Here is a 21,272-nt window from a genome sequence, read left to right on the forward strand (position 1 = left end):
ATTCCCTGTCGTGTCTTTTTACGAGAATTTCAAGTGCGAGATAGAGGATATTAAAAGGTCTCCATGGATCAGTGAGCTGGTGGCAACGACGATCTAATCCTGGTAAAACAATACGAGCATCCATGCAAGTCGCATATGCACATTTTATGAACAATATATGCATATATTTTTAATGGAAAAAATAAACTATTAATATAAAAATAAATGATTTTTTTAATATTAGTGTACAATTTTTTAAATTGTTTATAATTATCATAACAGTGAATGTTAATGATTATTTGAATGACAGTCCTGATAATTATATATAGAGACTTAAAAGAAACAGATTACAAAATTATATAAAAATAAAATTTTTTAATGTTACAGTTAAATAATTAATATTTTATTTCTCTTTCTTATAAAACATATTAAAACAAGTTACTTTACTTTTCAAGTATAATATAAGATTAACTTAAATTTCTTTTTAACTCACTTTAACTTATTTATTTATTTATTTAACTAATTCATTTAACTTGTTCTAAATTCTTGAAAATAGAAAAAGATGAATAATCTCTTACATTTGGGTTTAAATGTCTAATAAAAATAACGTACACGTAATACATATATATTTAATAATTGTACAATAATAAAGTACAATATATTTAAATTATACACATAATTATTAAAAATGTACAATATATCGTATTATAATTATATTGAAATCATAACTTTCACAATATATACGTGTGCATCGCGCAAAATTTGAATCGCGCGACAAATCGAGAGATCGATATGACGACGCAACGATCGCGCGCGATTACGATAGATCGAGAGTCGTCGTGCAACACACCGCGATAACTCGTGGCCCCGTTGGTGCTAATTGCAAACGGTAGACGTCAGTAGACACAGAAAGCAAAAGAGACAGCGGTGGCTCTTTTTCTCGAGCTAATTCTCTGATATTCGCGAGCTGATTGCAATTCGCGTCGAGTCCCCGTTGCACAAATCGGGACGATTAATTTAGCCGTCCATTTTCCTAACCTCCAAATCACCCGCGGATTCTCGACATAGATATTTTCTCTTTGAGAATCGTCTCGAGTCTCTCTCTCTCTCTCTCTCTCTCAATTTCGCTCCCTCTTCCTCTCTCTCATTCCATTTATCTGTCTTCTCTATTCTGTGTGCTTCGTTCTCTCCATTTTCATTCCCTATGTTTTTCCATTACCTTTAAACTCTGCCTGTCTCTCTCTTCTCCGCTTCTTTCCTCTCTCTCTCCCCCCCCCCTCCGCGCGCCGTGTCTCTGACGTATCGAAAAGTATCCCTTGTCTGCTGTGTGAAGAACCTGATCGTCGTCAACACTGGTCAACACGCGACGTTTAAAGAACACGGTGGACGTTTCGTGCCGCGGAAGTCCAAGTTGTGGTGCCGAGCGGCGGAGACCCCGGCGTGTCGCGTAAACGGCGATAATTACTGCGCGACGATCGGATTGCAGTACGGCGACGAGTTCGCGGTGACCACGACTCAACTTCCTATCGCCGAGCAAAACAGGCAAAATTCCGACGATTTACGGTCTATGAGCGCCAAGAGTCAGGGGGACCCTGGAGAAGATCACATTTCCAGGTGTCACGAGAGTTGGTTGCGTCTTTTAGCGTCCGTTCGCGCCCGTAAAAGAGAAGAGAGAAAGAAAATAAGAAAGAAGGAAAAAAACCCTCGCTCTCTCTTTCGCGAGGAGTAGCGTGTCATCGCGTGTTTAACAACCGGATTGCTACGAAAGTTTATGATCGAGAAACAGACGCTCGGTTATCCGAACATCTTCGTTTCATACGCGTGTTAAAATCAATACGATCGAGATGTTCTCATGAAAGATTGTCAAGATTTTTCGCAGCCTTCTGTCTCTTCGCCTTCCTTGACACGATCCTCCTTTCTTTATCTCTCCTTCTCCCTACTCCGTCTCTCTCATTCTCACTGATTCGTACAAATGATTTGTTTACAGCAACGTAGTACTTTGCTTTCGTCATGTGAGATCGCGAAATCGTGAGGCTGTCTATTATTAGCACTTTTGTTTTGGTGCATCGACACCGATACGTCTTATAACTATTTCTAACAATGTGGATTAACTTCAATCTCTTCAAACCTTAATTTATTTTGCATCTTTTTCCAGTTCTAAGAATTATGTTAGTTTCTATCAATGTAAATTAATCTTAATTTCGGTTCAACTAATCATCTTTTTCTAATTATTAGGGGATTATACGACGATATACAATCCTCATCACGATTCGGCGAGTCTTTTTGCCATTCATGTTAGCGCTAAATCTATTCAAGCAATCTTTGTTCTTCCATCATTTCATTTTTGTTTGATCAATTTGAAATAATGTCTTGTAAAATCCAATGACTAAATGACTTTTGTACATATAGATATAAGAAATGACATTTATATAGACATATAAACTGAACATTTTTTTGTAAACATATTGAACATCTTTAGTTTTTAGGTAATTTTGTGGAAAAAAATTTCTGAATATAAAATTTTATAAATATAAAATATATTTCTTTATAATCGTGCAGTAGGAAATATTAAGAATTTAGGTTACATATATTTTATGTTATACTATCATTTCTGTAGGGTAGGAGCTGAGAGCCCTTGCAGCGACATGAAGCGCGCAGCTGCAAAGAAGCTCATTGAACGTTACTTTTACCAACTTACGGATGGATGTGGAAATCCTCATTGTGACAATCAGCATTGTGCCTCCAGTGGCAAAGTATAACTTCTAAATCCAATTGTTTACAGTAAACTATAATAGAAACTAAATGTTTTACTTGTATACTTTATTTTTGTGCTAGGTAACTAATCTTACTCCAAATCAAGCAGCCGCACAAGCGATACAATTATTCTCACAAGAAGCAAGACTATGCGATGGTACACAACCCAGTAAAGTCGCTCGAACTACTATAGAACCTGGACAAACGTCATTAGCTAAGAGTCTACCTGTAAAAAGTGTTAATTCTACAAGCTCTGATGAAGGTATTTAATCGATTTAGTGAAGTTTTATTTTTGAAGTAAAACGTCTAATTATTGTATCAGACAATATGCAAAAATCAATTATTCTTGAATGTAAATAATACTTTCGTTTTTTATTAGGAAAACAAGAGTCATATCTTACAGAAGCTAAGCTTCTGGATATTATAGAAAAATGTAAAGCGGAAGGTTCTTATTCTTTATTAATTCGTACTTTGGGAGAAGTGTTTTCTTCTGGAAAAGCGTTAAGTCTCAGTTTTCAAAAGACTGAGAAAAGTAACTCTCCTTTAACGGCACTTCTTGAACGAGCACCAGACAGTCTGTTAAGGCCACCTGCAGATTTAAATAAAGAAGCGGTACGATCTTTACAGGGAGAAGATAAAGAAGAAGATAGCAGCGATCCATCACCTACAGTTCCTAATAATGACGATACTAGTGTTGATTTACCGTCGGTCCGTAGAGCTTTTGAAGCGCTTTGGTCTTTGCCAGGTATGAATAAATACGATTTTAAATGTTGCTTTAACATCGATATCTTTCTAATTAAATATGTTTCCCCACTTAATTAGGTGAGGCATTCGAATCAGCTCTGGTCAATGCGCTAGTCACTTTGGCGGATGATATAGAATTAGACTTGAGAGTTTTACGTATGGTGCGATGGGACAGCATGGATAGTTTGTTAAATGTATTTCTCATTGTTTTTGAAATTCCGATGCTCGGAAATAGCGAATACTTGGAATTGGCTCTCCACATGTTGTGTAAAGCGTTGAGCTGTGTACCGGTATTGGCTCAAGCCAAGCTAGCACGTGTATGGGCTAAGCATTGTAAATCGCGACTTCCAAGCCTTCTGCAAGCACTTCAAGAACTCATAACTGTCAAGGTACATTTTCACGACTTTGTCGATAACATCCATTTTACTTACTTAATTCCTAAGACAATATGTATGTTTATTTCCTGATCATAAAAGATTTGGTATCGCGTTACACACACAGGTAATTGGAGGATCCTTCACACGTGATTATTGCGTCCAAGATGCGGATACTATTACCGCGCCTACAAAAGTTATGAAAATTCTATATTATGCGAGTATGTTGGCTGGTGAATTAGATCCTCCTGAGCTAATTTTGAATGACGAAGGTGAATCAGCTAGTAGCGATAAAAGTACTTCACGATCAGCAATATCAGGACAGATCCCTCAGGTTTCATTTCTATTAATTGATTTAATCTGACACATATTATTTTACAGGACGTCACAATAAATAAAAGTAATATACATTTCAGGATCCATTAGCGACGGAATTAGGAATTACCGCATTGGATGCACGTAAACCTTTCATACCATTTACTGATTTTTACAATGAGCCACTTAGCGATGCCATAGAGATGGACAAAGATTTCGCTTATTACAAGAGCGAAGAGCCACAAAAATTTAGCTTCATGAATTACGCTTTTATTCTTACCCCGGCTACTAAAACTTTGGGCTTGTATTATGATAACCGTATCAGAATGTATAGCGAACGACGTATGAGCTTTTTGCAAACCGTTGTCGGGCAGCCAACTAATCCATATCTCAGATTAAAGGTTTGTTGATTCGAAAATGAACAAAAAGGTGATGAACTTTGAAAAAAAAAAAAGATTAATGTAAATTTTGCTTATGATTTGAACAGGTACGAAGAGATCATTTAATAGATGACGCATTGGTAGAATTAGAAATGGTGGCCATGGAGAATCCATCTGATTTAAAAAAACAATTAGTTGTTGAATTTGAAGGAGAACAAGGTGTTGACGAAGGCGGTGTATCTAAAGAATTCTTTCAATTAGTTGTTGAAGAGATATTTAATCCTGATTTTGGCATGTTTACTACTCAGGTGAGAATTTGCATGACTACAAGTAAACTTATTATGTATAACTCTTTTATTTCTGTCTTATTTCGTTTTAGTGTTGTAATACTTCTTTTTGCGTGTGTTAATGATTTAGTTTTATAAGATATGATTACTGTTTTATTTTAGGAAGACACGCAAATGACATGGTTTAATCCAACATCATTTGAAAGCGACGCACAGTTCACATTAATAGGCATTGTTATTGGTTTAGCAATTTATAACAATGTAATTCTGGATGTACGTTTTCCAATGGTAGTCTATAGAAAATTATTAGGCAGGAAAGGCGGTTTTCCTGATTTAGAAGATTGGAGTCCAACATTGTATCGAACAATGAAAGAATTAATTGAGTATACAGGAGATGACATGCCAGAGACATTTATGCAAACTTTCCGAGTGAGTTACAGGTATGTTTTCGATAAGTTAGTCACGCCAACCAGAATTTTATAAGTATGTTCTCATTGCATCTTTTCTATAGAGATGTGTTCGGATCCTTATCGTTCCATGAGCTCAAAGAAAACGGTGATGAGCTGTATGTCACGCAGGAAAACAAAAAGGAATTTGCTGATCTCTATGCGGATTTCTTACTTAACAAATCTGTGGAAAGACAATTCAACGCTTTCAGACGTGGCTTCCAAATGGTTACAGATGAGAGTCCGCTCGCATTACTTTTCAGACCTGAAGAGATTGAGCAGGTACAATCGTTGATGTAGCGCAAAGAATACATTATATCAAGAGTACACTTATTTTAATAAAATTTATTCAATATATACGTAGCTTGTTTGTGGAAGCAAAATATTTGATTTTGCTGAGCTAGAAGCAGCAACTGAGTACGAAGGTGGCTATACTGTGGATAGCGAAGCAGTACGTAACTTTTGGCGCGTAGCGCATTCCTTACCACCAGAAAGTCAACGAAGACTTCTTCAATTCACTACGGGTAGTGATCGAGTACCTGTCGGCGGTCTTTCGAGACTGAAGATGGTTATCGCCAGACATGGTCCTGATTCTGACAGGTAATATTTACATTACACTCATTGTATTTCACTAATTACTCATTATATATGTATGCACTTATATGTATATTAATGTATATTTTTAGATTACCAATAGCACACACATGCTTCAATGTGTTACTGTTACCGGATTACAGTACAATAGAGAAATTGCAAGATCGCTTATTGAAAGCAATTAATTATTCGAAAGGTTTCGGCATGTTATGAACATGCTTCATCACTTGTCTTTCTTCCACTGTCTTTCGAATGAGATATTCGAAGTACACAATAAGACTCAATTACTTTCGTCATTTTATTCTTAGCTATTTTATTCGGAAATATTTCTCATAATAATCTAAAACCGTGCCAGTGCGCTTAATTATGAAAACATTGCTATGTGCAATATGAATTATCAAAAGGCTCCTAACGTTCTAAAAATTCCAACGAATGATATATCGAATCCTTTGTACAAAATATATGTTCTTGAAAAAATGCTTTGAAACTTGCACCATTGCAAGAATCGCTTGTACCATACTGTGTACTTTTTCTACTGAAATATAGATAACAAAGACCGATTTTGTTGGCCATTCCGAAATGATTAAGGGAAGAAGTGCAAGAGACATTTCGAAACACGACTACAATGAGTGTAAAAACCGAACGAAACTGCATTATAGAAACATATAACTTTAGTAAAACATAGTCAACATAAACAGGATGCGTTTCAGGAACTCATTGGTTATAATTGTTATGTGATTTTACTTGGACATTTTACAATTTTTTTCATTATTGATATGAATGATAACAATGATGTAAATTTTTTTTATCCAAAGAATTTGTTAGCATAAATTATAATTTCTAATCAGTTTATAAATTACAATATACACAAAAATGTAATAAAAAATAATGAAATATTAATTATAAAATATTTCATTAAATTACAGTTGTAATAATGTAATTCATATAATTATAATATATATAACGTTTGTTTGTTTTTTAACTAATTAATTATTTACTAATTATTCACTAGTTAAATGATTGATAAGAGTCAAATTGATATTTGCTTTAACAAAACCCTTTTTTATTGATTTTGATTTAATATACTAAATAAGATAAGTAATAAAAAGGCAGGTTTTTGTTGTTATAAAGTTGTTATACTACTTTTAGATATACCTTTAGCTTCCTAAACGCATCTGATGCTGCAAAGCCGAAAACAACCCTTATACGAAACACATTGAGCTAATGTCACTCTGAACAGACCTTTTTTGTAAAGTAAGGCGTGGGATAGTGGCGCTTTTGTATGTACTTTTCTTTCAATTTCTAACATTTTTCTCATATCTTGCGTCACGATGGTGATCAAGTAGTATCAAATAGAAATTCAATTTATATAAACGTTTATAATAAGCAGCTCTTTAATGGCTGCCAGACATTGTCAGTCGTTTTATTGTTATTCATGTGACAATAAAGCTCTCAAAAAAATGTTGTTTTTATTGTTAGCTCTACAGAAAATTGGGCATTATTGTTCAATTATTTACATCATTCTTTTCTTTCAGCAATCGCAACAATTAATTTTTAATTCTCAATTATACATAGGAACAGTTCATTTGAATCCAAAACAAAAGTTTTAAACAGTAATACAATCTGTGCGATTGTTACTGTAAGATTCTAACAATAAGTTATAGAGATAAAACATGTTGTACCTCTTCTTCTATCAACCACCATAGATTCACTTGCATTCTATACTTTAAACAAAACGTTTTAAAATTTAGAGATAGTTAAGGGTCAAATATATATTATTTAATTATTCGTTTTTAAATATATCTCAAAGTTTGTATATAAAATTTTATAATTAAATATATATATATACATATATCTTCAATTGTTAATTATTAAAAAAGTATATTTTGATAAGAATATAGAACTGTGAGAACTCTTATTCCGATAACTTTCACAATTTTTTAAGGATAGCGAAAAATTATCAAATAGCGTTTTCGGCCCAATTAGGTTTGCATCAACTTGGATTGGAAAACGTTTTGCTATATGTTCTTTTTGACGATGGTGCATGCACTTTCTGTACCTAGTGCAAGGTGCAGAACAATTTACGTTCTATTTGCCGGAACTGACATCATTGCAAAATAGTGCACGCGTTCTATTTCAACGGAACACTTGAAAATTGGTGCATAGGTACAAGAACTTTTGTACCATCTCTTGAGGCGGTGCAGCCGGTGCAGCGTATAGTACACAGGTGAATACGTATAACGAAAATAAAAAAAATGGAAATCGAAAGAAAAGAAAGCATTTTCTTAATAGATAATAATGATAATAATATTAATAATGATAATAATAATATTCATATATATAATAATAATATTAATAATATAATAATAATAATAATATTATAATATTCATATATATTCAATTGCGTTTACCATTATTATTGTGCAATGCAAGAAATGCACCGACTAAATTATCTTCATTCGATGTACTTTCATCATCAGTTTCCATCCTTACGATTTTTTTGGTGCAACTTTATATACCAGTGTATCAAATAGCGTTCTTTTTTAGAACTTGTATTCTCTGTACCGCGTGCACTGTGACGACATTTTGAACTGTACCATGCGTACTAAGTACAAAAAGTTCCTGCACTGTACTTTCAAAAAGAACATACCTGTTGATGTTACATGTTCTACCAATGGAAAGCACAAAACGTCATTAATTCGGGTCCATATTCTGTACATACACATCTACCGACAGTTGTCGGTGTCGATGATTAATGATAGCCAATAGCAAAAATTGTTCTAGGAGAAAAGTGTAGTTCTTATTGGCTATAATAAGGGTGCGGTCCACGTTAAAAACTTCGAAACTTTTGATTGATCAATCAGAAGAAAGAATTATACCAATTGACCAATCAAAAAGTGCTTCAAAGCATTCGTAGCATCAAATGGATCGCAGCCCAACAACAACAACAACGACTCCTTTTATCTCCTTATGTGGAGCATAGGACGTCTATAGACCTCTTTTGTCCGAGGCCTATATTCGTTTCTCGAATCAGATTGTTTTTCGGATTTGTTTCGCAATTACGCGTGTTCCGCGTGACGACACGCCTCGACCTTGCAACTTTGCGCCGCTCTGTAGAGCGTTCTATTTGACGAAATCGATCGCGACACGGCTTCAATTAAAGGTATTTACAAATGCTACAAGTTTTGTCTGAACCGTTTTTCGATAAATGTGGTAGGAAACGAGATATGACCGATCAAAGGCCAATTAACCTTTTTTTTAACCTAAATTTTCGTACTTTTAGTAAAATATTTCGCGAACTATCCATCGTAGAGAAAAAAGTTATAAAGATAACTTGTAGAGCATGAAAAAACCTACAAAATGAGCTATTATAACTTCAAAAATCTTCAATAGAAGCCGAGTTATTCAAAAAACAAATTTTTTGGGGATTTTTAAGCGTAGCAAATTTGCCTCTTCCTTAATCACTTCGAAAACTTAGAGTTAATCTTTTTTAGACCCCCCCCACATGCCAGAAAAAGAAAATCGCTTTTTCCAATTTTTGCAAGGCAAAATCGATTTTTCCGACAATTTGACTGGATTATTTAATTATTATCTTTATTATTTTTCCTTCTCTAACAGATTAAATTGACCCAAGAAAACACGCAATTTAAGATGGGAGGATGTTCGAAAAGCGATTAAATCTTTCCACCAAGCAGACGACAAGGTACTGGAAGGAATCTGTTTTACCGACCCGTTCAAGACGGAAACGCGTATGCGCTGCGCTGTTAGAAGAAGCATTCTGATTATTCTGTTATTCGCACACGAGTCGAAATTAAGTTCATTGTAAATCCTTCGCATTATTAAAAGTTAGCCGAATTGAATCAAGTCCACGTGTATTTATTTTCACGGTCATTATATCCTGGTTGCAACAGGCTCATTAAACGCGAAAAATCATCGCGTTTGGGCGCACGTGGGATTGAACTCGGGTCTACAAATCGCGAGTCAATCGCACAGAGCGGTGAGCCACTCGACGCCACGGGATCGCAGCCCAGTAAATGTTTATATGCTTTAGGCCCGATTGCCAACATGATTTCGATTTTAAGCGAAACTTAAACTGTCTCTGTCCCTCTTTCGGCTTTAAAACGAGATAGAGTTTTAAGGCCCGGTTGCACCAACACTTCTTGATTTTAAGCGAGACTTAAAACTCTATCTATCTCGTTTTAAAGCCGAAAGGGAGACAGAGACAGTTTAAGTTTCGCTTAAAATCGAAATCACGTTGGTGCAATCAGGCCCTAAGTCGCTTAAAATCAAGAAATGTTAATACATACAATCAAGCTTTAGAGTGCTATCCCATGACAGTCGAAAAGTAATGCAACCAATCATATCAATGCGTTACATGAATGTGCTGAACATAAATAATGCTGATTAGTCGTATTTATTTGAGTTAACTAAAATTTCAACTGTCATAGGGAAATACCCTTTATTTCTAGAGATAATTTTATCTATCAGATATCTCTCATATATTCCATAAATAAAATATCTGAGAGATGTCTAGAAAATATCTCATGGATAAATTATCTAGAAGCAATCTAGAAGTAAAGGAATGGTCATTGCTTGATTCTACCACTTGAATCTCCGAATCTATTATAAGAGGTAGTTCATATGAATTGATCAATTCGGACTGTTTGAAGCCAGCTCCTCTCTACTCCGGAAGTTCAAGAAATAGAAAAAACAAAGGTCAGCAGAGATCTACAGCTTTTTTAAATTCAGTAGTGAACTTTTCATCCAATATTTGTGTAAATGTATTAAAAAAAAGAACATATTATTCAATACGAAAGAGCGACATGGTATACTCCGATTTCGCTCGAATAAACGAAGAACATAGTGACGTGGAATAATCGAAATTGCGTCAGACAATCTCATTCTACATTGTATTGTCAATGGTATAAGAATATTCTGGAAAGATTCATCGAATATACAAAGGAAAAAATAATTTATATGTGAGAAATATACAGTATTATTTTTTGTTTTACAGATATATATAAAATTTTGTTAAAATCTGACAGTTATTGAGATGTTTTGTTTCAGTTGTTTCTTTTTTATAAATCATATTAAACATTCATAAATATAATTACAAACTCTCTTCTATCTAATTGCAATATGTGTTATTATCTTATATTTTATAAATAAAATATTTTGTGTATTTCAGTTATAAGATGGCAGAAATTACAAAAAATTACATTAGCACATTACAAGAGCTGTCAACGAAAAAAGGATTTGTACCTATTTATAATTTTTCCGAAAATATTAGTGATTGCAAAATACAGTTTATATGTCACGTGATTTGTAAAGAAATGATAATATCTGGTACAGGAAGAAACAAAAAAGAAGCCAAGCATGATGCTGCAAGAAATATGCTATTGGCTACAAATAATCTAATTTCGTTCCCAGTAGTTACTTCATCAATTACAAACGTACCACAAAATCCTACAACAGTTTACAGTACTCCAAATGAACAGATACTACAAAATCCTGCAAAAGTTTACAATACTCCAAATGAGCACGTACCACAAAATCCTACAACAGTTTACAGTACTCCAAATGAACAGATACTACAAAATCCTGCAAAAGTTTACAATACTCCAAATGAGCACGTACCACAAAATCCTACAACAGTTTACAGTACTCCAAATGAACAGATACTACAAAATCCTGCAAAAGTTTACAATACTCCAAATGAGCACGTACCACAAAATCCTACAACAGTTTACAGTACTCCAAATAAACAAATACTACAAAATCCTGCAAAAGTTTACGATACTCCAAATGAGCACGTACCACAAAACCCTGTAAAGGTTATCGATACTCTAGATGACTACTTTAATTACATTGGAATGTTACAAGTAACTTTCATGAGTCATTTGTCAAATATTATAGTTTAAAAACTAATTATCAGAATAATACAATTTTTATTCTATGTACAGGAGCTTTGCCAACAACATGAAATATCAATGAAAACGCCTCAGTATAAACTTCTCCATGAGGATGGATTACCTCACTCGAAAATATTTGTTGTAGAAGTCAGCTTGGGATCACTATGTGAAACAGGCTCGGCAAAATGTAAGAAGACTGCTAAACAATGCGCTGCAAAAAAAATGCTACAACGTCTGAATCCAGATATAATATTTGATAAAAACACACGTAAGACCGACGTGTATAAGGAGATACTTAAGGATAATATACAAGAATTAAGTACCAAAATAATAGAATGTGCTAACATTAAAGAAGATACTTTATCAGAGGACAAGAAACGATCAGAGGACAAGAAACGATCAGAAGAAGCAGAGTCGCTCTATTTGAAATCTAAAAAAATTAGTACAATCAATAAAGAAATCAATCCCTTATCACTCAATAACTTACATTTGTTATTTAAACAGAATTACTCGAATAAAATTCCAAATAGTTTGAAAGAAAAAATGCAGATTATAAAGGACAAATACTTTGATCGTTCAGATATCATGACTCGGATCAGAAAAGAGATAGAAACAGTATTAAAAGTTGAGATACAACAAATCAATGCATGCAGCAAATCAAAGAACCACTTGATATGCTTACGCTTGTTATCCGAACCTTGTATTACGCAATTCGGCATAAGTGAGAGTATAACTATAGCAGAGTGTCGCGCAATGTATAATCTCATAGAAGCTATTTTAATTTTTATTAATTAATTTTGAACGAGTTTGAATGTTCTAATTTTATATGTATGTATATCAGGGTTGGGTAAATTATTTTTTTTTTTTTTTTTTAACTAAGTTAAGTTAAAATTAACAACATTGAAAATTTAACTTAGTTAAGATACAAGTTAATGTATAATGAAATTAATTTAATTAAAAGTTAAGTTGATAAAAAAATGTAATTGAAAAGTTAAAAGTTAAAAATTTTTTTTTCATGATTTTTCATTGCGTTTTTGCATAAAACCTCACACTCTTATTATTAGAACCGAATACCATAAATGCAGCAGCAAACTACAAGTGACTATAAATTACTGCAAGCTGAAAGTCCTGCAAGTTAGAACCAGTGATGCAAACTCGTGTCTGCTTGCGGACAATAAAGAGTCTCTACTTGCAGGTACAGATCCTATAATAAGAGTTTGAGGTTTTGTGCAAAAATTCGCGAAGGCGCTGATCGTGTGCTGCAAGCTGGCCGGAATTCGTATCTTTGGCTCGTATTGTGTCTGACACTTAACTTTAAAAAAACAATAATAAAAAGTTATTAGTTACTGATAAAATGTAACTAAAAAAGTTAAAAAATTAGGAATCTAAAATGTAACTAATTGTAAGTTAAGTTAAAATTAATTAACTTTTTAACTTAACTTTTAACTTTTTAATTTAGCACTACCCAACCCTGATGTATATATATATATATATTAAATTCAGGAATTATCAGGGTCTACATATAAATATGAATGACAATTTGTTTATGATTACAAATATTTTACAGTTAAGATGCTGGAGTATCTTGTTTTATCATTACTTACTTAGTTAAAGACTCGTTTCTCTTAATTGCATTTACGGATGAAAAAATCCTTCTGCATAATTAAAGTATCGACAACAATGAATTGCGCTAGCTACATTTCAATACGAAAAACGGAAAAAAAATTTAGTTTCGTTATCGGCTTCTCACATAATGTGTCGAGTCGACTGCAGAAGCCGATAACAAAACTGTAAGTTTTTTATTTTCTCCGTTTTTCGTATTGAAATGTAGCTAGCGCAATTCATTGTTGTCGATACTTTAATTATGCAGAAGGGTTTTTTGCATCCGTAAATGCAATTAAGAGAAACGAGTCTTTAACTAAGTAATGATAAAACAGGCACTCCAGCATCCCCTTAAGTATGTCCTAAGATGCTAAAGCGGCCCTCTGATTGGTTCGTAACTCCTCAAAACTGAACTTAAGACGGTCTTAAATATAAGAACTGACTATGAATACCGACCTATATCTCTCGATATATATACACGGCTGTATACATATATGTAACTTTGTTTACACCAAGCACTTAATACACATACTAACTAGTGTAACTTTTTATTAAATTATTTTAATTTTGGCGATAAACATAATAGCTCTTTAATTAATCTAGATACTGATTGTATCAGCTTAATACACCTTTCTTTAAATAAATTGCTGAAATTGAGATAATTTAATAGAAAGTTATACTAATTTTAGTACACAAGTATCAAGCACTCAGAATTAGAATTCATAAACTATGATATGTACGTGTTATGTGTATAACATATAAACATATATATATATATATATATAAACATATAAACATATATATATATATATATATATTCTAAGATTTATCAGCTTATGATTTCTAAAAAATTTAAATTTAACTTTCAGAGTTAATAAAATTTTACATCAGAAATTATAAAATGGGAGATCTTAGAATACTTTAGATTTCATATATGTATAATATGAAAAATTCTAAAAAAGATGTAAACTTCCTCAGCACTTTTGAAAAATATTCCAATTATATTTAAAAAACACCTACAAATTTTTTTTTTAATTAGAAAATTATTCAGAAATTCTGAAAAATTCTCAAATTTGCATAAAAATTCTGAGAAAAAGATTTATTAGTGTGTATATGTATGTATAAGATTACAATAACAGATTGTTATCTTTTATTCAATAAAATAAATTAAAAGTACTAATTATGTGTGTGAACACAAAAAATTATTGATATTGCACCAATCAAAGATATATTCTATCACAAAATTGTTAAATTATAGTTCTTGGTACACTGCACTCGTACTTAAAATATAATAGATGTTGTCCTAGTTCACAATTGCTGATTTCATATTTACACAAAATAGCAAGTTTCTAAGTTTCAGCAATGTGTGTATGTAAGATACGCATATTAATTTAATTATAATTGTTTTGATGTTTATTATTTTATGAACATATTGCTGAAATTAAGACGATTTCATAGAAAGTTGGTACGAATATTAAGATCGATGTAAATTAAGACATTAGAAGCTTAACAAAAGCGAGAATATTTAATTATTAGTATTGTACAATCACTGTAGTCTAATGCACCGATGAAGAACTATCACTTCTTACACACATGCACACACACCACGTACACACACGCGCGTTACTTTTAACTATTTATTTTAGGCATATTCAGCCGATAACGAACTCACAGTTAAAACAGTTGAGTGAGCGTTCGCTGTTATTATTCTTTTAGATCATCCAATCAAATTTTAGGTCTAGAAGAATACATCAATAGCAGCGATCACTCATTTAACTATTGAAGTCTGCTGAACGCAGCCATTATGTGTCGTTTGGCGCCAAGCTTTGCTTTTGCTTTATTCCGTTACTGTTTTGTTTACAAAGTGTAGTGCAGTACTGCAGTGTACATTTTAGTTGAAGTTTATTATCATTTATTATAGGAATATATCATAACTTGAAAATGTCAGATATACGAATGCTGGGGAAGCGATTAACACAACGCATCGGTCAAGAGGCGATCGTGCTTGGCAGAATTACGGAGGTATGAAATGTTTTTTAGCTTAGGTTAGTTTATACAGTTATATAGGTTATGGTGATCATCAGCATTAATATTTTACGGAACAATAATCATTTTTACTACATTTTATTTTAATAAATATTAATTATCTTACTAACTAAACAATTTTTAATATATATTATTAATATATTTCCTAATAAAGTTGATCAGGATTTGAGAACAAATTTTATTTTTAAAAAGTAATATAAAAAATCAGCTAAACTCAATCTACTCTATTAATGTTACATATTAATTTGTTACATGGTATTGCACTTGATAAATCTTTTATAATTTTGTGTTAATGATTTACGTGAGTAAAATACGTTTGGGACAATTCGTAGAAAAGTTCTGATGGTAAGAGTGCAGAGATCATGACAACCGACGACGTTCGAATTAACATGACGTTTGTCGAGCCACTTGAGAATATATCGGGTTACATAGAGGCACGTGGTACGGTGAGGTCAAAATCTACAATGTCCTGCAACAGCTTTGTATGTTTTTCTCCAAGTATGACTAAAGACTTTGGTGAGTAAAACATTCTCTCTTGTCATCATTTTTCTAGCAAAAGCGTCAACCATATTTTTAACAAAAGTATTTGCTGTAGATTCAAATGCCTATAATACAATGGTGAATGTGCGCTGTGCAGTGGGGAATCAATTAGAAGGAGTGTTCTATGGAGATTAAGAATCAGTTAAAAGGAGTGTTCTAAACAAAAAGCCAAGAAATTTACATATACAAATTGTGTTTACTATGTTTCATACAGTTTTCTTTTTACATTCTGTTAGCTTGTTTGGTATATATTCCTATCATTAAAATAACAAGGAATGCTGCAATATAAAAGAAAAACATGCATTCCTTTGTATATACATAAAATTGATTCAGTGGACCTCATAAGTATACAAAACATGCAAAATTTTATAATTATATAATAACATTATTTCAATAGTAATTATATATATATATATAAGAATATTTAAATTTTTCAATTATACCTATGTCACAGTTGCATTACGCGTGTAATCCAAAGATGAGCAGCGACAATTGCAAGACGTTACAGGACATTCAGTATGTTGTCTGAAACATACCAGGTACAAAAATGAATAGCGTTGCATTTATAGCAATATATCGACTTTTGATTATATTTTATTTGCGCACAATCTAAGGAATTGAAAAATATATATAAATATTTATATAAAAAATAGCTGCTTTCCTTTTATACAGGTGTCGCTCTATCTTTGTTTTTCATCAAATGCGACAAAAGATAGAACAATGTTTGTGTCAACTGCAGTAAAAATCCGCTTTGAATAAGGCGTTTTTATTTATATTATATTATTCACATATATTAGCTGATTTTCACTTATTTAACCTACATTTTATTAATTAACGTAATTTATATGACTCAGGTCAATATAAATGCGATCTTGTATCCTTACCGAAACCACTGAGCTATATGTTCGCTATGTCCTCCATGTTTACATGTTAAACACCATGAAAACCAACTATTAAATTCCGTAAGCTTGGCATTGCATTCCTCGTTTCTGGTACCACCAGGACTAGGAGCTGTCTGCAGTCCGCTGACGGTGCCTATGTGCATCAAGCATATTGCGCAACGTGGTAAAGGTTTACGACAATTTGGGCACGCTGTCATCTGTAATTAAAAGAAATATTAAGAAAAGACTTATACCATCAAAAAACTCCAGATCTGATAAATGTATTAATGATTCACATACGAAAATCTAATCAAACAGAAATGTACCTTTAATTTGTTAGGAGTACTGCCTAATCTGCCGAATGGAACTCTCGTCCTGCTTAGTCCTTGCATGGAAGCAGATATACTTTTACCGCAAAAGTGACAAGATATATGTATTTGTTGCGGCGGTCTCTCTTGTGGTGTCGAGGACCTCGTGACAATATCAAATTTGGCTCTTTGAAACCATAATTTCCACGCGTTTAAGAGATGTCTGTAACTGTAACAGCAACATGCAGAACGTCTGATCATTCGATATTTATAAGAGAGCCGATGCGTGACTTTTATCACACAGCGATCGATTGATAATCTGCAGGTTTTAAATTCAATTTCGATCCTTGTTTCATGTTTTTACAGAAGATTGGAAAATTGAAGATTGTAAATAAATGAAAGAGAAAATAATATAATCTGTTTCGGGAATAATTCCATAAAAGATTTATGAAAGAAACTTGATTGTACCTTGCAATCCATACTTGAACTTGATTCTCTTGAAGCAACTTAGGCGGAAAAGTTCTGATAGCAATAAGAGTACAACTCTGAACATCTGAAGTGATTTCCAAGTATTTACTCAATAACTGTATACTTTCCATACTCGCACCTGAAGTACAACAATGCGTTACAAATGAGCACATAATTAATATTGTATATTCATAAAAATACAAAACATTCGAGTGACAACCTGTAACCAAGAAGCCCGCTAGATCTCCATCTTCAATTACTTTCTCAGTCAATTTTTTCAAATACTCGTGCAGTTTATTATCCGATAAGAACATGAGAGCAAATGCTACTCGATCTTCGACAGCCATGCCATTTTCATTCTAGAACATAGATTTAATTATTGAACACCTCGTCAATGATCCATTATTTATACATACTTACAAGTACACTTTCATAGGAATCGTTATCGGCGGTCAAAAAACCAAATGTTGCTCTTAAATAAGGATCTGATAACTGAGATTTAGATTTCTGACACGACTCTCTCCATAATGTAGTACTTTCTTCAGAGAAACCTGACAGTGCCATAGCCACCATATTTAGAATAGCTGTTTGTTTTTTGCTGGCCCCTCGGTTTAAGATATCTATAGCTTGTCTTAGGCAGAGATTAAATACCGCAAATGCGGCTGCTTTTGCATATGCGCCTTCCTTCTCTAGCTTCTCTAGATACGCATTATCATATGCTGTATTAGTCTCTCTATCAAATCGCAAACCGCACAGGAGAAGACATCTTTCTCTGTCCGGTGATCTACGATCGGTGTTGATCAAAATGACATTAGATGAAAATACTATAATACTCATATTTTCTGAATATTTGTATGTACTCAAACTGTACCTGTAAACTTTTGTCATATAGCCAGTACCTATATCCGTCCATGGACGATGGACCACTTCCGTTTTCAAACCATTGACTGGATTTTGTTGATCCAATTTCAAAACTGTCCTATTTAAAAGTTGGAGGCATTACGTTTATACATATATACTTCCAACTATAAGGCATTATAATTTTACCTCACACCAGGATGCTTATTATCAGGACTCTGTATAGTGCCGTCTTCTACTAAAGAGCGACTAAGGTACAACCATTGCCATAAATTCTTTAAAGTTTCATTTTCGGCTATATCGCCATTGTGAGCTAACTCCGGCTGTAAACGTACGTACATATAACTTTATACTGATTAAATATCATTAATAATAAAATTAAAGAAAAAGAGGCAAACAAAAAACTGAAAGCAAAATAAAAATCTATTAAGGAAATATCAAAATTATTTTCATTAGCTCTATTTACTTACAAACAAACCATATTCGAACAAAGCACGCCTCTTAGTTAAAACCGAGATATCATCTAGTTCTTTATAAACGCTATCCTCACTGTGTATATATTTAAACGATTTAAAAGCGCAATTCCACATGAGGCATGACCGAGCAGACCAATTCAGTGTTATTCTTTCAGATACTGTATAATCGGTTACGCCTGAGTAATAAGAACACTATAATAATCTTGAACAAAATTAGAGGATTATATATTGTAAATAAAATATCATCAAATACCTTGCAGCGATATTGCCAACAATCGATTCTCATCAGTCGGATGCCATGAGAAACTTACGGGACTGTGCCATGGTGGTAGAACTACTCTTTCTAAAACACCAGGCTCAGTATCCTCTGCTCCACAGTACTGAATGTCGAATAGATGCAAGCCAACTACAAAATAACAACATGCATTTCACTTTTTTTGTCACTAACAGCTTTTGAAAATATTTCTGACGTTAATTTATAAAAATAACTATAAATTATAGAAATATAGTTTAAAACTGCAATATATATACCTGAATCTTTTTGTAATGTGCCAATTAGATTTCGTCTAGTGGGACACCACAGCACCTTTGTAACATGCCGTAGCGGCATTATAGTAACGATCGGTTTCTCAAAACATCGAGTGTCCCAAATTGTTATCAAATTGTCGACATGTGAAAGTAGCTGATAATTATTATGCGGATTTACCGACAGATTATATATCGCTTTTGTAGGAGTAACGTTCACCATTTTTGCAGAATCTAAAAAAATTTAAAGAATATCAACAATGTACATTAACGAATCATCAATTGTATCTTTTAAGAGTGTACCTCTGAAATCTATAACTTTCAACTGTTTGTTATTAACACCGAGAGCCAAACATTTTGATTCATGTTTAAACCAAGCGGCGGAATGTACAGTTTCTGATATACCAGCTTCTATTATTGGTCGTTCTGAACCTTTTGGACAATGATGCACATCCCAAAGCAGTACAGAGTGCTCCTTGCTGTGTTTATCTAGACCTGACATGATCAGATGAGTTTCCACAGGATTCCAAGCAACAACGTTGCATGATCGCATGTATTTTGGAACTGAAATTTTATAATATTGATAAAAAATATTAAATAATGTGTATCGTCAAGACATTAATATTGTTCAATAACAATGTAACATAATGAGCCCTACAAAACTCTCTGCCCACCAAGCCCTGGTAATCAAACTCTGGCGGACTAAGAGTGCTCAGAACTATCTTTCCATTCGCATGGCCACTGGCTACAATTTCTGGCTCTGGTTGCGGATATATATCAACGCATTTTGCATAACTGTTGATGGTAACTGAGCAGACCAGTTCTGCAATGGAATTCTCTGAGATCTGTAGATCTGTATTAAAAAAAACATGTGTATGTATATATATATGTACATATTATATATGTTTTATATACAAGTATAAAACATTTATTAAAGTGTAAATGTAGTGTGGCATTGGAAATAAACTTACAAGTTTGATCATTCTCCCGTACGCTATTATCACGCGGTCCAATCTCATAAAGGTTCAATAACGCGTCGCTATCCCATGTGATAAATCGGTCCGAGTGAAAGGGGGACCATAGCACGTCCCATTTAGGGCGGCTCATCGTTCACTCTGCCTCGTTCACGCTTCTGTCATAAAGCTGTGGAACATCACGTTACTTCGCACCCGTCAAAACATTGTATGTTGAAACACCTAATGTTGAAACGAATTACGAAACGTTACGTTCGACGGTGCACGGCCGCACGTATCGTGATTGTAATTCTATCGCGCAATATCCATCCAATCTATCGAAATGTCAAAGAAACATCCGTGTTATCCTCTATTACGTTTATATGATTATTTGTACTTTATGAAACATGCCCTTTGAATGTTTATGTTTATCATGCCTCCCCGGCTCCCGTCCCTTCTCACGGAAATCAACCTTTTACGCGCTTACCCCCTCTGCTCTTCTGGCCCATTAAAGTCTGTTCGTGTTGTTTGAAATCCCGAAAAATTTTTGAACTTAAAATGAGATAGATATATACATATTCGGGCGTTGAAAAGAGAGAAAGCGAAGATGCTGAACGTAAAAGTGCAAGCAATACGAACAGACTTAAGGGCCAATTTCACCAATGTCGGTTAATCTAACCGACGGTTAAAGTGTCAGTCGTGATTGGTTCATTCTGGTCAAAGACAAATGCGATTGGATAAATTCCATTGGAATTAACCGTCGGTTAGCTTAACCGACGTTGGTGAAATTGGCCCTTATAGTAACTTTTTACGTCCAATAGCAGCATCTA

At 33.5% G+C, this 21,272-nt stretch overlaps 4 protein-coding genes across 10 annotated transcripts; 3 read left to right on the forward strand and 1 right to left on the reverse strand.

Moving 5' to 3' along the window:
* Window positions 1-826: 826 nt before the first annotated feature.
* Ube3a (ubiquitin protein ligase E3A) lies at window positions 827-6,423 on the forward strand. 5 transcript variants are annotated; one of them, XM_018547357.1, is made up of 13 exons: window positions 900-906; window positions 2,215-2,252; window positions 2,597-2,732; window positions 2,815-2,995; window positions 3,113-3,478; window positions 3,556-3,866; window positions 3,979-4,185; window positions 4,268-4,567; window positions 4,654-4,854; window positions 4,996-5,273; window positions 5,345-5,561; window positions 5,644-5,879; window positions 5,966-6,423. In XM_018547357.1, the coding sequence occupies exons 3-13, from the start codon at window positions 2,625-2,627 to the stop codon at window positions 6,084-6,086; spliced, it is 2,526 nt and encodes an 841-aa protein (XP_018402859.1). In that variant the 5' UTR covers window positions 900-906; window positions 2,215-2,252; window positions 2,597-2,624; the 3' UTR covers window positions 6,087-6,423. The 5 variants fall into 5 exon arrangements, with proteins under 5 accessions (XP_018402858.1, XP_018402855.1, XP_018402859.1 ...); XM_018547356.1 differs by lacking the exons at window positions 900-906; window positions 2,215-2,252 and adding an exon at window positions 827-868; XM_018547353.1 differs by lacking the exon at window positions 2,215-2,252 and having other exon boundaries at window positions 896-1,593.
* Window positions 6,424-10,541: 4,118 nt separating this feature from the next.
* Window positions 10,542-12,622, forward strand: LOC108779880 (uncharacterized). Of its 3 annotated transcripts, XM_018547405.1 has the most exons (4): window positions 10,542-10,852; window positions 11,062-11,131; window positions 11,226-11,755; window positions 11,837-12,622. In XM_018547405.1, the coding sequence occupies exons 3-4, from the start codon at window positions 11,267-11,269 to the stop codon at window positions 12,578-12,580; spliced, it is 1,233 nt and encodes a 410-aa protein (XP_018402907.1). In that variant the 5' UTR covers window positions 10,542-10,852; window positions 11,062-11,131; window positions 11,226-11,266; the 3' UTR covers window positions 12,581-12,622. The 3 variants fall into 3 exon arrangements, with proteins under 3 accessions (XP_018402907.1, XP_018402908.1, XP_018402906.1); XM_018547406.1 differs by lacking the exons at window positions 10,542-10,852; window positions 11,062-11,131 and having other exon boundaries at window positions 11,141-11,371; window positions 11,462-11,755; XM_018547404.1 differs by lacking the exons at window positions 10,542-10,852; window positions 11,062-11,131 and having other exon boundaries at window positions 11,141-11,755.
* A 2,538-nt stretch (window positions 12,623-15,160) lies between these two features.
* Window positions 15,161-16,164, forward strand: LOC108779858 (uncharacterized). Its single transcript, XM_018547377.1, has 3 exons — window positions 15,161-15,409; window positions 15,766-15,949; window positions 16,029-16,164. The coding sequence occupies exons 1-3, from the start codon at window positions 15,329-15,331 to the stop codon at window positions 16,106-16,108; spliced, it is 345 nt and encodes a 114-aa protein (XP_018402879.1). The 5' UTR covers window positions 15,161-15,328; the 3' UTR covers window positions 16,109-16,164.
* mio (GATOR complex protein mio) lies at window positions 16,157-21,105 on the reverse strand. The gene is made up of 15 exons (XM_018547376.1): window positions 20,461-21,105; window positions 20,148-20,342; window positions 19,793-20,053; window positions 19,496-19,723; window positions 19,218-19,370; window positions 18,959-19,140; window positions 18,678-18,811; window positions 18,502-18,609; window positions 18,051-18,414; window positions 17,851-17,989; window positions 17,631-17,769; window positions 17,181-17,391; window positions 16,858-17,072; window positions 16,417-16,498; window positions 16,157-16,251 (listed from the first exon to the last, which is right to left on the reverse strand). Exons 1-14 carry the CDS (start codon window positions 20,594-20,596, stop codon window positions 16,417-16,419), a joined length of 2,547 nt encoding a protein of 848 aa, XP_018402878.1. The 5' UTR covers window positions 20,597-21,105; the 3' UTR covers window positions 16,157-16,251.
* Window positions 21,106-21,272: the final 167 nt, after the last annotated feature.

This window comes from Cyphomyrmex costatus, unplaced genomic scaffold, assembly GCF_001594065.2.
Source record: "Cyphomyrmex costatus isolate MS0001 unplaced genomic scaffold, Ccosl1.0 scaffold639, whole genome shotgun sequence".
NCBI classification, from domain to species: Eukaryota; Metazoa; Arthropoda; class Insecta; order Hymenoptera; family Formicidae; genus Cyphomyrmex; species Cyphomyrmex costatus.

Excerpts from the sequence above, each read along its gene's own strand:
- Ube3a (XM_018547353.1), top strand. The coding sequence starts at position 1,547 with ATGAGCGCCAAGAGTCAGGGGGACCCTGGAGAAGATCACATTTCCAG. Across the intron at positions 1,594-2,596 it reads GGAGAAGATCACATTTCCAG|GGTAGGAGCTGAGAGCCCTT; the intron begins GTGTCACGAGAG and ends TCATTTCTGTAG. Across the intron at positions 2,996-3,112 it reads TTCTACAAGCTCTGATGAAG|GAAAACAAGAGTCATATCTT; the intron begins GTATTTAATCGA and ends GTTTTTTATTAG.
- LOC108779880 (XM_018547404.1), top strand. The coding sequence starts at position 11,207 with ATGATAATATCTGGTACAGGAAGAAACAAAAAAGAAGCCAAGCATGAT. Across the intron at positions 11,756-11,836 it reads ATTACATTGGAATGTTACAA|GAGCTTTGCCAACAACATGA; the intron begins GTAACTTTCATG and ends TTCTATGTACAG.
- LOC108779858 (XM_018547377.1), top strand. The coding sequence starts at position 15,329 with ATGTCAGATATACGAATGCTGGGGAAGCGATTAACACAACGCATCGGT. Across the intron at positions 15,410-15,765 it reads TGCTTGGCAGAATTACGGAG|AAAAGTTCTGATGGTAAGAG; the intron begins GTATGAAATGTT and ends GACAATTCGTAG. Across the intron at positions 15,950-16,028 it reads AAGTATGACTAAAGACTTTG|ATTCAAATGCCTATAATACA; the intron begins GTGAGTAAAACA and ends TATTTGCTGTAG.
- mio (XM_018547376.1), bottom strand. The coding sequence starts at position 20,596 with ATGAGCCGCCCTAAATGGGACGTGCTATGGTCCCCCTTTCACTCGGAC. Across the intron at positions 19,141-19,217 it reads GTTGGCAATATCGCTGCAAG|GCGTAACCGATTATACAGTA; the intron begins GTATTTGATGAT and ends CTTATTACTCAG. Across the intron at positions 16,499-16,857 it reads CATATAGCTCAGTGGTTTCG|ACAACATACTGAATGTCCTG; the intron begins GTAAGGATACAA and ends GGTATGTTTCAG.